This window comes from Daucus carota, chromosome 7, assembly GCF_001625215.2.
Source record: "Daucus carota subsp. sativus chromosome 7, DH1 v3.0, whole genome shotgun sequence".
NCBI classification, from domain to species: domain Eukaryota; kingdom Viridiplantae; phylum Streptophyta; class Magnoliopsida; order Apiales; family Apiaceae; genus Daucus; species Daucus carota.
In genome coordinates, this window is record NC_030387.2 from 4777790 (window position 1) to 4794225 (window position 16436).

Sequence of the window (16436 nt, forward strand, 5' to 3'; positions counted from 1 at the left end):
ATCAATGATTTTGATGATAACACAAACACTCTGTAGCATGTTCTAGTTAGAATCTTTATCAAAAATTCAGTTGTAATTGTTATATTTCTTGTTCTTGAGAATTATCAACGGATGGATAGAATATGATGGCTAATTGTAAATATCCAATGCCATGTAATTTTATCTAAGTGAAGGATATTCAACTGATCAGTTGTAACTATTCAACTGATGAAGACTGGATCATGTTTCAACTGATGAAAACCAAGCATTCAAATGATGAAGACAAAATGTTCAACTGATGAAGCTAAAAGTATTCAACTGATGAGACAGGAACAAGACTCAACTGATGAAGTCTGTAATTCGTTCAACTGATGAAGCCACTTTCAACTGATGAAGCAAATAGCAGTTGAAAGTGACTAGAGCTTAATTCTGACAAGTCACATGGATCGAATTACACCAAAATGGACATGGAAGCCTGATTAGGACAATAAAGAAGAACCAGAAATATTCTTATCTCATGCAATGCAATCTGGATCAAATCAAGATGATGGTCAAAGACAAAGACACCACAGAAAGCTTGCATAAGACAAAGATGTGCATCATGGTTTAGATTAGAGTGCATAATTTGTATTCTAGTTAAAAAGCCTTGTAAAACTTGGAGTATATAACCAAGTTAGGAGCATCAGTTGAATTTGTTCGAATACTTGAGAGAAAATCTGAGAGTTAGAAACTGTTCAAGTGATGAACCTGCAGCTGTGCGAATTGTAATCAATCCACAGATTCTTCAATATGAAATCTCACGGGTGGATCAATCAATCCACCCGTATTTTTAATACCTAGTGTTATTCTGATTTATTGTTTTAAGTGTTCTTGTTCTTGAATCTTTTAATTTGTAAAAGATTGTATGCAACCCCCTTCTACAATCTTTCTTATAGTTAGTGTAAAATAACAGGTTTTGTATGGTGACGTCAGAATTCAGACCCCAGATTTGCGGGATGTCACAATATATATATATATTAAATTTTCATACAATAATATATAAATAATATAATCTCCATGAAATCTCATTAATCGAACTATTTCGAAATCTAACTCAACTCGATAAATTATTTGAAAAGCTCATATTCGAATTTCAACATATCATTTCTAAACTAAAATTTGAATATCTTACTAGTCAAACTTCGTTAACTCATCAAGTGTACTCGTTTATGGTTTACGCCGTTGCCTGGAGATACATTAATGCTATAGAAAATGGACGACAATTCAAATGTTAATTTCTTCCAATTTGCACCTGCCAATACTTGTTTCATGTGTCATTGATGTATTGTCTCACTTATTTTTCCAAAAAGTGTTACAAATCAAATATATTGCGTACTGGTGTTTCTTGAGGCCAACTTAGCACCTTAGAGGAAGTCCAACACTATGCTAAGAGGTTCCCTAAAAATATTATAAAATAATATGTCTTAGTGATTTAGCACAAGATTTAGCACATGAGCTCCAATAGTACTCCCTATATCCATTCCCTATTATTATAATAATATTAAATAGTGGAGGAGAGAGGGAAAAAAAGAGAGGAAAATGATGTGGAGGAGAGAGGGAAATGAATATTTTAATGATAAAAATAGTTTAGAAGTGGCTAGCATATTCTAAAAATAGGGAAGGGGAGGCTTGTGCTAGTGATTTAGCACATCACTAGCATAGTGTTGGAATGCAATTTTATCCCATATTCCCTATTTTTAGATTTAAGACTTGATTTAGCACACCTATTGGACTTGCTCTTAAAGACATAAGTTGATATCTAAGGTAGCAAAGGCACATCCATCATCAATGTACCTTTTGCAGTAGAAAATTCCATGACTGTAAATAGTGGAGAAAGCAAAGATGTGATATCTTAATCTCTCTAGGCAAAGGGTTTGCCTCAAGCCCTGTAAAACACCATTTCCAAGAGTGGGAGTTAAGTTTTGACAATGGTCCCATACTGAAACAAACACTGCAACTACATCTTTGAAAATCATTCTCCAGAATACACAACCATTTCGAGTTTTTAGGATTAAAAGGATCGTATTCGTTGCACAAAACCGAGAATCCGAGAATATTTTGCTGCATATGAGTAAAACAAAATTAAAGCTAAAACAAAAATAAGGAGAGGAAGAAAGAGAAGTGCAACCTAAAAGAGTGACTCTGATGACTTTAAAAAGTGATTCTAAAATCTTAAGTCTTTTTATTTTTTATGATTCAAATAAGCAAGTGTTGGTGTAAAGTTCTGGTGTTCTTCTGACCTGATCAATATGCATTACAGAAATGGCAGACCAGACCTTATAATTTATTTTCATGATAATTAAAGTTTAAACTAATCTTGCTGAGGACCCCTAATCTAATTTATTTAAGCTTCTAACTAATCTTGCCGAGGACCACTAGTCTAATTTATTCCGAAACAAGGTTTCTTAACAGCATTTACATGACCAAGATTCCACCGGAATTTAAAGCAATAACTATCAAGACAATAATATACAGAAAAAAGAAAAACTCAATGATTGTTCTTTCCATAGATTACTGTCATATAGTAGTATGCACTGTTGGAGGAGTGTTAGTTAATACATGCCATCTTAATTAATTAACTCTTGACTCTCAAGCAATAATAATCCAAAACCAAACATTTATCCTACTTAAACTTTAAATACTCTTTAATATGAACTGTCACTTTCTTTGTAACATTTCATATTCAATTTGCTAATCAGTTTAGCTTTAAACCTAAGGCCTGCATGAGACTTGCATTTCACCAACCAGCCTCAGCCTTTTTATATCCAAACCCTGACATTTACAAATTTCATATAATCCTACTGTTAACACAGAGTTTAAGGCTTGGGGTTTCTTCATATTCTCTTTTCAATTTAGCTAGCAATGTCTAAAGAAAATCCGAGAAGGCCTGTTAAGGAGAACAGAAGTCCCTCCAAAGAAAAAGATGGTCAGAAGCCGAATTATAACTTATTATCCAAACACCTGAAAAAAGTGTATCCAGTTGGGGTTTATAAAGCCAGTACCTCTCCTCTGTCTTTGTCATCGTTATCATTGTCTTTGTCACAAAACTCAAGCGACTCATTAACAGATTCTTCTTCTACCTTGGATCAGAAGATTGCTGCAGCGATCCGCCTGATAATTCCACGTGAAAAAAGAGACGTTTCAACTGTGGCTAGATACATGCAGAAACTAAGTCCCAGCCACAATGGTGAAGGCTTGAATAGGTGTAACTGGATTACAGCAAATAGCGGTGAGATTCAGTTCAATTTTAGTCTTTCAGATGTTAATCCAAATATTAGCACACACAATAATATATGTAAATGGTATAAATCATTGTTCGGTTATGTCATCTTCGCGTCTCATACATGATCAGCACGCTGCTATGCAAAGATTTCTCTAAGGCAGTACATCAGATTTCCAGGACATAATAGCATAAACCTTCTCTGTTAAACACAACCACCACAACTATAACACTTTGTTCTTCCATAAGAAATTATTGATTTTCCAACTGCCTCAGCTACCTACTAAGAATAGTAATGCAGATTACAAACCATTTTATCAGAAGTAGAGTATTATAATTGCTAACTAGAAAGTTGGTAGTTAATTTCTTTGTTCTTTGTCTGGATTTAGTAACACAAAGCTTAGTGAACCAATCATTGGACTCGAGGTTTCAATTATGTAACCACAGCTTAAAATCAATGATAATAATGGCACAATCGCATACTTTAATTCAACAATCCGAAATATCAAATTAAGCAATTTACATTAAGACAAAATTTAATTCTACCTGCATTTGACAGTAATTAATTTTCATCTAGTATGCATACATGTAGATATATGTGTGCGTGTGTGTTAGTTTGCGTGTGAATATTAACATCTAGTGACTACATTTCAACAGATAAAGTCTATGTGCAATTTCACGACGAGTGCTGGGGAATTCCAGTATACGACGACAAGTAAGTTACTATATGCCTAGTGCTAGTACCATATATTCTGAATTTCTCAGCCAACTAGTAAGTAATGGTTAGTTGGTCACAAAACTTGTAAATTATGTGACAGTCAGCTGTTTGAACTTCTTGCAATGTCTGGCATGCTGATGGATTTTAACTGGACTGAGATTCTGAAGAGGAAAGATCTATTCAGGTCAAATCTCGTGTTTCTTGATATAGGTACATTTTTATACAGACTCTATTTCATATATAAATGTTTATCGAGGAAAACCTGAATTATGCAGAGAAGCATTCGTGGGATTTGATCCATCAACTGTTGCCAAAATGGGAGAAAAAGAGATCATGGAAATATCCTCCAACAAAGCCATTATGTTAGCAGAAAGCAGAGTCAGATGCATTGTAGACAATGCAAAATGCATCGAAAGGGCAAGTCTCATTATAAATTAGATAATGAATTATAAAATAAAGGATGAATATGAGTAAAATTAATATGTTATCTATATTCTTTATGTAGATTGTGAAGGAGTATGGATCTTTCAGTGGCTATATATGGGGATATGTGGATTACAAACCAGTGATTAACAGATTCAGATATCCGAGAAACGTACCTCTGAGATCACCAAAAGCAGAAGCCATCAGCAAGGACTTGTTGAAGAGAGGGTTTCGATTTGTTGGACCTGTGATCGTGTACTCATTCATGCAAGCTGCAGGGATGACCATTGATCATCTTGTTGATTGCTTTAGGTTTATTGATTGTGTAAGTCATGCAGAGAGACCATGGAGACATGTCTAACGATAATAAGTTAATAACTACCAAGGAGTATTTATTACTAACTTTATCAGTGAAGTTGGTAATAATTTATGTTCAAGCAAATCCAATTTTTTCGTTTGCACCAGCTGCTGCTACAAGGACTACGAAGCTTGGATTGTGCAGCAGCAAGATCACCAATCGTTTACACTTAGTAATCAGACGGATGCTTTAGAGAGTAAGAAGCTTTGGAGTGTGCAGAGTTCATTTATTGTAATTATGTATATAATATTTAATAATTAATAACATCAAATTGATATTTGATTTCCCAATTAATCTTGCATCAATGTCTAAGCATTCAGAATTCCAGATGAGATGCTGATATTCGTTAGTGCTAGTACTCTTAAGCATAGCCACATCCCGTTCAAGGGTGGTCGTACCTACTTTATGACCAGAAAGAGGCAACCCCCCCCCCACACACACCACCACCACCAAAAAAGGTCCCAAAACTGAAGCATCTTACTTAATATACTAGACCATGAACTTATATTATGTTCGGTTGGGTAGAAAGGAATGAAACAAGTGAAAATAAAGGAAAACACCAGAGGTGAGAAGGAATTTTGGAAAAATTATGAGTGAGTGCAAAATTTTATGATAAGATTTGAAAGTGGGGTATGGGGGGGGAGTGGAGTATCCCTTCTCAACACAGAGGGTTGTGTTTTACTTTAGTTTGTTAGGGAATGTTATGGAGGAAGGGAAAAAAGTTCTGAACATGTACTCATGAGATAGTTCCAATCTCGATGCAAATCCATTCATACCAACCGAACACAAAACAGAATGTTAACTAAGAAGACCTCAGCTGGCCCCAACATTAGGCCATTAACCTCTTCAGGATGATCATTAAGCCTCTGCCCCTGACCGATACGCCTGATTCTATCACATAGGGGCATTCATAGTGACTGAGTGGTGGAAACTAACATGTGAGTTTAATATTTACTACTAATAAGTAATGACTAGCTTGAACTGGTCAGAATAGATTTTGTATAGCTTAATCACTGCAGAATAGACCATTTATAAAATTAAATAACAGGCGCCACAAGGGATGAATGGTTTCTCGAGAGATGAGAAGCCATGTTGATCCCCCTGACCCTCTGGAGAGTGACTAATGCCCAAATCACTAAAAGCTGGTTCTACTGTACGTGTTTGAGGAGCCTAAATCTCCACCAAGGTTTGCCTGATCCCATTCTCAGAACTCTGACATACAGTGTTCTGAGACAAGAAGGCTAAAGTACTCTTCAGTTTCCAAATTTACCTAGTTTGCCTGGTTGTAGTGTAGTATTTGTTGATCAACTTTTACCTTGCTAGAAAAATTTACTCTTAAGGTGCAATATAACATGTAAGGTCTGAGCCGGACTTGCAACGCCACTTGTTCGCCTCGTGTACTTGACTACTTGTGACTTATTAACTGTTTTGGAATTAGGAAACACAAGGATCGATCAGGTGACCGAAAATAATAATCACTTGAAAATTAACTAGGGTGCAGTGTGCTGTCTACTCTTAACTTTTAAGTGCATGTCAAATCCTCTTTAAATGTTCATTTTATATAAAAATTGATTAAATTTATCAAATATAAAGAACGATCGAAACAACTCGGGTAAGATTCCAAAAATTACTCAACCCGTTGAAGAAACATTCTGAGAGCAATACAGGGCCCAGGAAAGCGAAATTTCATTCGATTATTGAGGTTTTGATTAATCATTCAAGTAAAGTTGGTAGGCAGAAACAAAGCCTGCAACTTTAGATAAGAAAATTAAAGGTGCAAACCAAAGGATCAAGTGGGTTTTTGTTGGACTGCTTTTGGGAGAGATGTGAAAGGATGAACATCAATCAAACTCAGAGTTACCAAAACCCCAATGCTCTGTTTCAATTAGTGCTGCCTACACCAATTTCACCAGATTCCAGAATGTTAAAATCCGATAGAAAGTTCATAACTAATCTACTACTAACCTGATTTGGTCCAGAGAGATCAATTTATCATCACTATCTCGACCAGTTTGCCAGTCTACAGCTCGATGCTGCTTCATTGTCCTCGACAAATCACAAATCACCTGAAACTACCACACAAGTACACAACTAACCACACGTCCACACCCTCGGATATGTATACATTTTTATTCAAGGCAGTCAATTAAATAAAAATCTTTAACTTGAAAAATGAAATTACATTGCTGAATCTAAGAAGCATCACATTCCATATGTACATAAAATGATTTTTCTTTTTCTATTTCTGAGTGCATTCTACAAATCATTAATTAAACAAGTCCAAGGTAAAAGTAAAATTTGAAAGTAAAATTGAAAAAATAACTACATCTAGTGCAGTCTTGCACTCGGCTGCCTTCAGAAAGAATATTTACAAGAATTTTTCCTGATGCTCGTTGGATAAAAAAGCAGAAGCAAGCAAACCTAACCTAAGAATACTTCACTTCTCAAACGTCAGCAGTTTTATTCTAGTCTTCTCTAGTAGAACATAAAGTTCCTCAATCTCAGAACTGGCATGAAGTACCAAGCCTCTGTCTCTGCCCAAGGGTCACAGACTTCCGCTGAGCAAATGCCGCATATAGCAACTCCTGGAACTTCTCTAGAAACAGCGCCCACTCTTCCTCACACATGTCCGAAAAATTCACGAAGCTAACACTAGCAGGGAGCTGTTCATCAGCGCTCCTATGTCCAGATGATGAATTTAGGGGATAGCCATATTCTGGCCTACCTGCTGGGAACTTCTGAAACTTCATGTTCTCGTCTAAACTGGTTTTCTTAAGTGACATGGATAATTTCGAGATGTTAGGTTTCTTTGCAGCACTTGGAAGTCCTATGGAATTATTGTCAGCGACCATGCCTTCACCTTCTTCCTCCTCTTCCTCCTCCTCCTCCTCCTCCTCCTCCTCCTCAATGCTTTCCTTTAGCTTGGACAGTGGATTCCGCCCATAAGAACCACCTCCCCCCAAAACGTATGGAGATTTAGACTTTGCTTCCCCAGAGCAGTCAAATCCCACATCTTCGCAATCAATGTTGAACTGAAACCCGTCATCTTCTACAAGAATTCTGGGTGACAAGACCTCCCTCTCGGCCATTAGTCTTCTTGCCTCCATGCACACAATCTCGAGCTCACTGGGCTCCTCTTCGCCACTACGGAACTCTCTACTCATCATCTCCCCTATCTCAGCCAGGCAAAGACCAAAACTTGCAGCTTCCTTGAGAAAAATTGTGCAGAGAACCAAGACCCTGAGACAAGCATCATGAATCATTGGGAGTTCCTTTCGTAGCATTTCAGATTCCTGCAAAGGGTCTAGTTTTCTAATATACTCCAATTCATCATCTGAAAATGGAATTGAAGCCTGAGGCCAATGAACCCACTCAAAATATGGATCCTCCAAACTTTCTGGCAAGCAAAGGCCATGATCAATTGGAATAAGTTCCACCTGACCAAACCTCCCGACACCATCAAGCTTCCTCACCAGTAGGTTTCCACCATGTCTGTCAGTGTTCAAAATCCTAATATCTAATATCCCAATACGATGGACAGCAGCAACTGGAAAACTTGAAGTCCCGTAATCACTGGCATCAAAATCATGGGGGATAAACTGTTGAAAGGAAGCAATCTTGCTCACGGGCTGCTGCTTACTTTGAGGTTTTTTGGCATTAACACCATCATTCACATTAAAGATAGAGTGAGTAATCTTCACCAGTGCAGTGGCAGGAACATTAGCAAAATGGTCATGATCCAGCAGATAAGCCGCTACTTCCCTGAAACCTGTTTCACCAACACGTACCGAACGTTTTAGACCTGGTTGCCCTAAAGCTTTTCCAACAAAACCTTTGGGGTTATTTGGAGCAAACGGCTCTTCATCCGTCGGCTTCACAATAGCCACACTCTCACCCCTACTGTTTCTAAAGAAGTATGCACCTCCAAGCCCGCCATAAACAGGAAGTGGATCAACCCCAATCTTCATTCCCTTAACAATATCTTTGACAAGTTTTTTTACCTTTACAAAGATTTCAGAATGGCCCAATATCTCAACTGGACCACTTTGATCTCTTTGTTGGAGATCCTTCACAAAAGGAGAGAGACAAGGAGTTGATGAACTTCTATGCAGCAAGTTTCTTGTAAGAAGAATAGGGGAATCATTTCGAATAGCACTCAAGTCATTCTCAAGAACCATATCACCATATGACAGCAAGCTCTCATCAATGGGAACGTTGAGTGCGATCTGCAATCTCCTCTTCACAGTATGAGCATTATCACTTCGATTCAAGTCCATCCCTAGGACACATCCAGTTTCCGTCTGCACAAAAACCCGTCTGGTCCCAGCAGGCTTCCCTTCTGTCCTGGTTTTCTGGTACTCTCTTCCAATTGGACTACTCAAAATTGCCACCGCCATCTGTGTCTGAACAGGACTGTCCAAGTTCCGCGACATGAAATGAGGAAAGAAGCTGGTTGTTTTTACCGTCAGCAAACCAGATGGCGGCGGAAACAACCTTCCCTAGTCCCAATAGAGCGCCAAACTCACAATCCACTCCCACTTCCACAACAAAGTACAGGCAAATCAATCATAAACCAAACAAGCCCCGTGAAATTCCAACGCAGTAGTCGAGTGAGCAAAACAAAAATTACACCTAGAAAGCCATCTGATAGGATAATTAATACGGCAGTACACCACAATCTGTGGAAAAACAACAAAACCCAATCACAAACACGTCTCGTCTAGCAAGAAAACTAGAAACAAAATCTCAATTTGTTCTATAAACTAATCTCCACCTATCTAAGACCTAGCCTAGGTACAGTCTCAATCAACTTGATCAATTTTTCGAAAAATATTAGTAACAATCTATTATATCAAAATCAGTTTTAAGATAATAGAAATAACAGTGTAGCCTAATAAAGAAATAAATCTGAGACAAAACATGTAATTAATTAATTAAGTTATATTCACAATTATCATAAATTAAGTATATCATTACTTAATTCACACTCAATATATACATCCTTATATATTCATTTAACAGTACAAGCTGCTTTGAGAGAGAGGGAGAGAGAGAGAGAGAGAGAGAGAGAGAGAGAGAGAGAGTCAATTAAGCAGCAAACAAACTGCAAATAAGCTGCAAAGCTAGCATGAAATGACTAACAATTAACAAAGTTGAAGCTAGATGCAGAGAGATTAGAAAGAAAAACAGAGATAAAATTGAAATTAGATAACTCACCAGACGGCCGGATCTGAAGAGATGAACACCGCCGCGTCTCCTAGTAACAAAATCAACGAATCACCTTCCAGTTACAAATAAATGGCTCTCCAGATAATCTTCTTCTTCCTTGCTTCCTCTGTTGATATATAGTAGTAGGAGATAATAATTACTACGTATATAATACGAGTGTTTGTGTTTTAAAGGCGGTCCAGTCTGTTAAGGTGCAGCGTAAATATTGTAACGCGCTCAAGACTTGCTAGTTACCTGAGTAATTAGGAGAAAAGGATGAGAAATTATTATTTTAAGATCGGTTTTTTTTAGTGTGTGTATGTGGACACATGATAAATGTTAAATTTTTATAAGTTTAATTTATTTCTATTAGCTCTCATATCTTAATAGGGTTTGTTGTGTATGAGCACATGCTAAGCATTAACATTTATAAAATTAGAGGGTTTTGATTGGTGTGGTTGTTGTAACTTGTAAGTTGTAACTGCATAGGGTCCATTATTATTAAAAAATGGTAAGCTAATAGAAACAATCCAAATTCATAAATTTTGATGTTTAATGTTTGCTCACAGACACATCATGGAAAAACCGATCTTAATAATAAATCCCTGCATATATGGATCCCTGCATATATAACCAACATACCAATCAAATCTCTCAGATATATAATTCTGCGCTTATAGGCACAGACTAGATTAATCTTTTTAAGATAAACAGGCAGACTTACTTATTCTTGAAAAATTTTGGTTCGAATTTAATCCAACTCAATTCTTTTTACCATCTCACTTTAATTTCATTTCCAAAATCTTATCTAAAAAATATATATAGTTTACAAAAAAGTAAGATTATGTTGGTATTGGAAACTTTTTAGATTATTTATATATGTTAATTTGTGGGAGTTGTGTTTTAAATTAGGAAGAATCTAGAATGGTTAAAATTTAGGTGATAAAGATGGATTGAAATTTTATCGATGATAAGATGACGTGGGAATAAAGTGATAGGGGATATTGACGTGGTGGGGTCGGACATGAAGCAAATGGGCCTGCCTGCAGGGCTGTCTACAGTTTTTGTGCCTAATCTGTGGGTTGTTTGTTTTCTTCGCTCAGTAATCGCCCCCGGGTTCAGTAACCCGATAAAGATTTCGTTCCTATTTCGGGAATAATAATTGACACGATGATTTAAATTTTTTTTTAAAAAGGAAATTAATTTAATTATAAAAACTCATATGGCAAATATAATCGAAATTGAACAAACACATACTAATATCGTTGTTGAATCTTTCTTTCTTCGGTAGGTAACCAAGCGAATTTTTGAAGTGATATGTACTTGACGTAATACTCTCACACGCTGTTGTTTTGAATAATCGACCACAAATGCATGATCATACAAACTTTCATCATTGAATCAACACAATGAAAATCTCGTAGATCCAAAATCCTGAACATGATAACAAAAATTAAACTCTCACAAGGAGAGACCAAACAAAACCTAAATAAATTGTAAACCTACTTAAAAAAAACAATAGATTATTTAAGAATATTAAAAAGAAGAAAAGATTAGGGCTTTTTGTAACAACCATGAAATTCATAAAGTACGTAAAAATATAGTTACTTAAATTAGTTATTTATTGTGCAACAATACTATTTTATTAGTCTCGGATTTAGATTTATAATACGAGAAGAATTAGCTAAAAATGTTTTAGCTACAAGAATTCTAGAAAACACGTAGTGTGATACTGTGTGAGGCAGTCGTTTAATTTAAATATGTAATATTAACACGAGAGCTTCGTTTATACGAAAATATAATAGCCCCGAATATTTATTTATTTAACGAGTCGTGAATAAATATTACGTTTTACCCGAGACGATTATTTTATTTCTATCATCCTATAAAATCAGGGCAGTGGCATGAAAATATTAAAATATCTGATAATATATTATTTACGATATTTAATATTCGTGTTTGGTAAAACCGATACGAGAATAATAGGAATAAGTGTATGAATTTAAATACTGGCGAGACGTTGCTAATTCGGGTGCAAGAATTATTACTTGGCGCTCAAGTAAGATTACTTGAGGCCCAAGTAATGCTTTAATTAGTAGTAGATTATTGGGTCACTAAGAAAATATCGTGATTAGTGGTGATGTATAAAAACCCAAAAATTGGGCAATTCAACTACCAAACAAGACATTTGTGAGGTAGTAAAAGGGAACTCAGAGTTAACAAAGGGATTGGCGATTTACCAAAGGAAAGAAGACAAATATTTGGTGAGACTTAAAAGGAGTTACTGTGGGTTCTTTGATATTGCCATCCTTATTTGCTGCATCTAGTGTAGTTTCCCCCTCTACACTCCCCACTTTCCACTTCATCGGCTTCTATGGTTCTTTTCTGTGGAACTGTTTGGGCCTTTTGAAGGGATTTAGGTAGTCTTGAAGTTCTGGATAGAGTGTATGGGGTATAATGCGGGTTAGCTTGAGCTGGGTCTACTCTAGCTTCATCCTCGATAGAAAAGATAAATGGGTTATCTTTGAATGAGGAACCAAGGTTGGTCACTTGGTCACTCATGTGCTTCGTATAGTGCAGTGTAATGTCACTGTGTGGATTTGAATTAATGAGTGTAGTGTGTGTATTCTTTTTCAAAACCAAACACTCCCTTGTATTGGAAGCATTTGCAGCAATACCGCAAACATTATTCAAAAACATAGTGATAAAGCGAGGGTAGACTGATACCTTTCTGATTATGGCAGAACGAAGTTGAGCCATGATCATCTTACCCAAGTTCACCTTGTACCCGTGAACCATTGAGTGAGTAAACTTCCAGATGTCTTGGTAGAGAAAATCTTCACTGTTTTTTTTGTCTCGTGCTTCGTTTTGTTTTAACCTTATCTTTTGTTTCTGTCATTTGATTCTGTTCTTGTTTGCATGTATTGGTCGCGACCAAATCTGTTGCAACCATGGATATTACTCCTAAATTCGTCAAATTCATTGGTGAATCGGATTCGGAAGACAATGAATTGGTAAGTAGGTCTGTATTCTTGGCTGCATGTCATTATTCCATTTGATTTGACCTTATTTTTTGCGATTTTTTCTTATGTGCAGCGTATTCCATCGTTGTTTTGGTCGAAAGTATCGAATCTCTTCCCTACGGTTGTACAATTGTTCTTCCCTAATGGTTTCAGCGTTTGGGTGGGATATGACAATAATGATGATGTGTTCAAAGGCGTGGGCAAGTTTTACCGTGAGTTTGATTTGAAAAAAGGTCAAATTAATTGAACTGCTTGATATTGATTCAGTGGTTAGGCATGATGGGGTACTGAAGTTTCTATATTTTCTTAGCTGTGGGCAGGAAATTGTGGATGAAGTGGTTAGTATAGTTTTAATCGAACTGTAGTGTAACTAATTTTTGAATAATGGTAGTGAGATGTCCTGGTTCTTATAGTAATTACTTTTATAGGACATGCTTATCTCTGGTAGGACTGCAGGGTGTATGTGGACTGAATTCATTGTTAACATGACATCCTGCTGATTGCCTTAATTTCTTCTTAAGAGCTAAACCCTGGTGGAATGGGTTTAACCCTGGTGATATGTTGGATCTCAACTGGGGATGGTCAGCTGGGGGGTTTGAAGAGTTCCACATGTCCTTACTCTTCTGATTTCCATCATATTTATGTGGTGAAAAATCTCTAATGTCCGGGGTATTGGTACATAAAGAACCAAAAACAGTTGTTTTGTTTGTCATTGGCCTTTTTCCCTTTCTGCGGTTGGAAAGTGAGGTTGAAAAACCATCTCCAATTTGTCCAATGTTTTCCATCGTATGTAAATCTAGATTCACTGTGGGAAAATACATTAAGAATGGAAAACATGAAAAGGGGTCTTGTGCATTTTTGGTCCTTTAACAAAAACAACAAATTAACAGATGTTTGGTATATAATATTGGACATCTATGTGTGAAAACTAAATGGGAAAAATGCAAGAACATATTTGTATTTAAGAATAATCAATGTACTGGAAACATTTATTTCAACATAGGCAAGAACATATCTCAGAAAATTTATTACTCAATCATAACAAATTAAATATAAGAGATTCCGATATTTATTGCTATGGAATAAAAAGGTATGAGAGTGATGAGTTACTAACAGGCGTCAGACACACTGTCCTTGAGACCTCCATGTTGCATTCGGCAGTCATCCTCCGTATTAGGTTAAGTTAATGAAGCTGAAACCCTATAAAAATGTCAAAATAAACAGAGTATGTTAGGCAATAGATTAACATGAACAAAGATACTGGGTTTGAAGCAAAAAAACATGATTACAGCGGTGAAATAAAGAAGAAACGAATTAAAAAATTACGATGGAAAGAAGGAGATCAGAAGATGAAAACCATTGACAAATCCTTCTTTAGTGTTTACAGTGGAGTCTTGAACAAGAGATAAAGAAAGAGGAGTATATCTCACCATTAACCTACAAATTGAAGTACAGATTTTCAAAATTAAGGGTTTGATTTGATGACACGTTTCTTTAATTCATACAATTAAAATTGGTCACCTAATGAGACGATCTAAAGCCACAGTTGGAGCTGAAACCTCTGCAGAAAAGTTATAAAGAGTTTGCTTTTAAAAGTGCTTTTTCTGATTTTATGATGTTAACGTGGCAATGTTTGGAGCTCAATGGCAACATGTTGTAAATTTTGTTAAATTTAGGAGGACATAATGGTAAAAAGCTAATGAAATAGCCTTCAGGCAATATCATTTAAAGGGATGAGGTTAATTAACTGTCGGGTCGGATTAGAAAAAGATCCATATGATGAATGGGTATTAGCAGGAATTTAGAATATATTGAAGAATACTAGCAATCTTGCCCGTGCTTCGCACACGGGTAATGATTATTTTTTTAATTTTTAATCAATTATTTGTAATCTTTGTTAAATTGTAACACGTGGACAACAATTATTATTCTTTGAACCATATTTTATTATTCAGCTTAGATGTTTGACACTAGTTCTGAGCATCAGTCTTCTAATTTGATTCCAAGAAAAAAACAAATTTCATGCACATACGGGATATCACACAGAGGACAACTGGTTTTATGCTTGAGCAAAATACGGAAACCTGAACAAAACATAAGTCTATTCAACTGCCTACACATTTCAAGATAAGAACCCAGACTAATATACGTACAGTTCCTCGGATAATCTTCAATCACGCAAATCAAATAATCCACACTGGTTACATTGCTTCCCACAGAACCTGCAGACTTAATCACTCTATGAACCAATGCATTGAAGTCTCTTTAATTTATTAACAGCAACACAGAGGATCATCTTATTTTCAAGCATGTGCAACACTGTTGTTTAAACTGATAAGTAGCCAAAAACAAAATACTTCATCCAAACACAAAGGCATGAATCAAGATTAGGGATGCAAACAAAATACTTCATCCTGCGTGGGTAATGTTAGAATCAAGATCCACTGGTTCTACAGTCTCCTTAACTTGCACTTTCTTTTCATTATCAGTCACCACCGTATTACTTTCTTCATCCATATTAGCACATACATGCAATATACATTATCAGTCTCCTTAAAGTTATAATCGATGCACATACATGCAATATACACAGAGATCAATTCATCAGAATGAGAAAGTTGAATGCTTCTATCCAAGATTTCTGATGTTGTTTCTGAATGATAAAATGAATGATGCTGATAGGAACATGTACGTCGATTCTCCTGTTGTTCCTATTCAGAGAACTTGTGCTAAGATCCAGACCAGGCTGGTAAACAAGAAAAAGCATGACAATGTGCCACTGGTGGTGACTCCTTTCATGCTAGAGCAATTCAGTGTTCCATTCCAACCTATTCAAGTTCCTGAACCTCTACAACAGCAACAATATCAAGCTCAACAACAGGCTCATCCAGACATTCAACCAGAACAACCGCAACAACAATCACCTCCACAAAACCCTCAACCACTACAACTTCTGCAAGACTATCAATCATCCAGCCAATCCTCACATTACTCTCCCTACAACCCTCCTTACAATTCACCACATCAATCACCTCACCAATCTCAACACCAATCCCCTCCACATTACAACTTCTTCCCAGACCAACAAGCCTCCATCCTTCCCTCTCAATCTGAACCAACACCTTCACCTACACATACACATACCATTCCTCAACCACAATCTACCTCTCAGCCACTGCCTGCTGATTCTGCTATCAATCCAGGCCTACAGGACTTCAGGGCTGATTTACAGGTAGCTCAGGTACTTTCTAATCTCACTGATACATTTAATATTGATATTGCAGATTTTGATTGTGATATTGGATTTGATTTCCAGACTCCCAGCATTGAACCTGAAAACACCCAGGTTCATATCCAAGCTGACGTTTCCATTTCAACAACTGATTCTTCCTCAAACACTTCAAACAACACTACTACAACCCCAGTTGTTAGAAAGGTAGCCCGGAAACGGAGTGGGAGTGCACTTTT

At 36.5% G+C, this 16436-nt stretch overlaps 2 protein-coding genes across 2 annotated transcripts; one reads left to right on the forward strand and one right to left on the reverse strand.

The window, feature by feature from the left end:
• The first annotated feature begins 2597 nt into the window (after positions 1–2597).
• LOC108194329 (uncharacterized) lies at positions 2598–5027 on the forward strand. Its single transcript, XM_017361282.2, has 5 exons — positions 2598–3247; positions 3896–3953; positions 4057–4140; positions 4232–4373; positions 4462–5027. Exons 1-5 carry the CDS (start codon positions 2881–2883, stop codon positions 4738–4740), a joined length of 930 nt encoding a protein of 309 aa, XP_017216771.1. The 5' UTR covers positions 2598–2880; the 3' UTR covers positions 4741–5027.
• A 1924-nt stretch (positions 5028–6951) lies between these two features.
• On the reverse strand, positions 6952–10201 carry LOC108196297 (phosphatidylinositol 4-kinase gamma 7-like). The gene is made up of 2 exons (XM_017363525.2): positions 9955–10201; positions 6952–9416 (listed from the first exon to the last, which is right to left on the reverse strand). Exon 2 carries the CDS (start codon positions 9168–9170, stop codon positions 7239–7241), a length of 1932 nt encoding a protein of 643 aa, XP_017219014.1. The 5' UTR covers positions 9171–9416; positions 9955–10201; the 3' UTR covers positions 6952–7238.
• Between the last annotated feature and the right edge of the window lie 6235 nt (positions 10202–16436).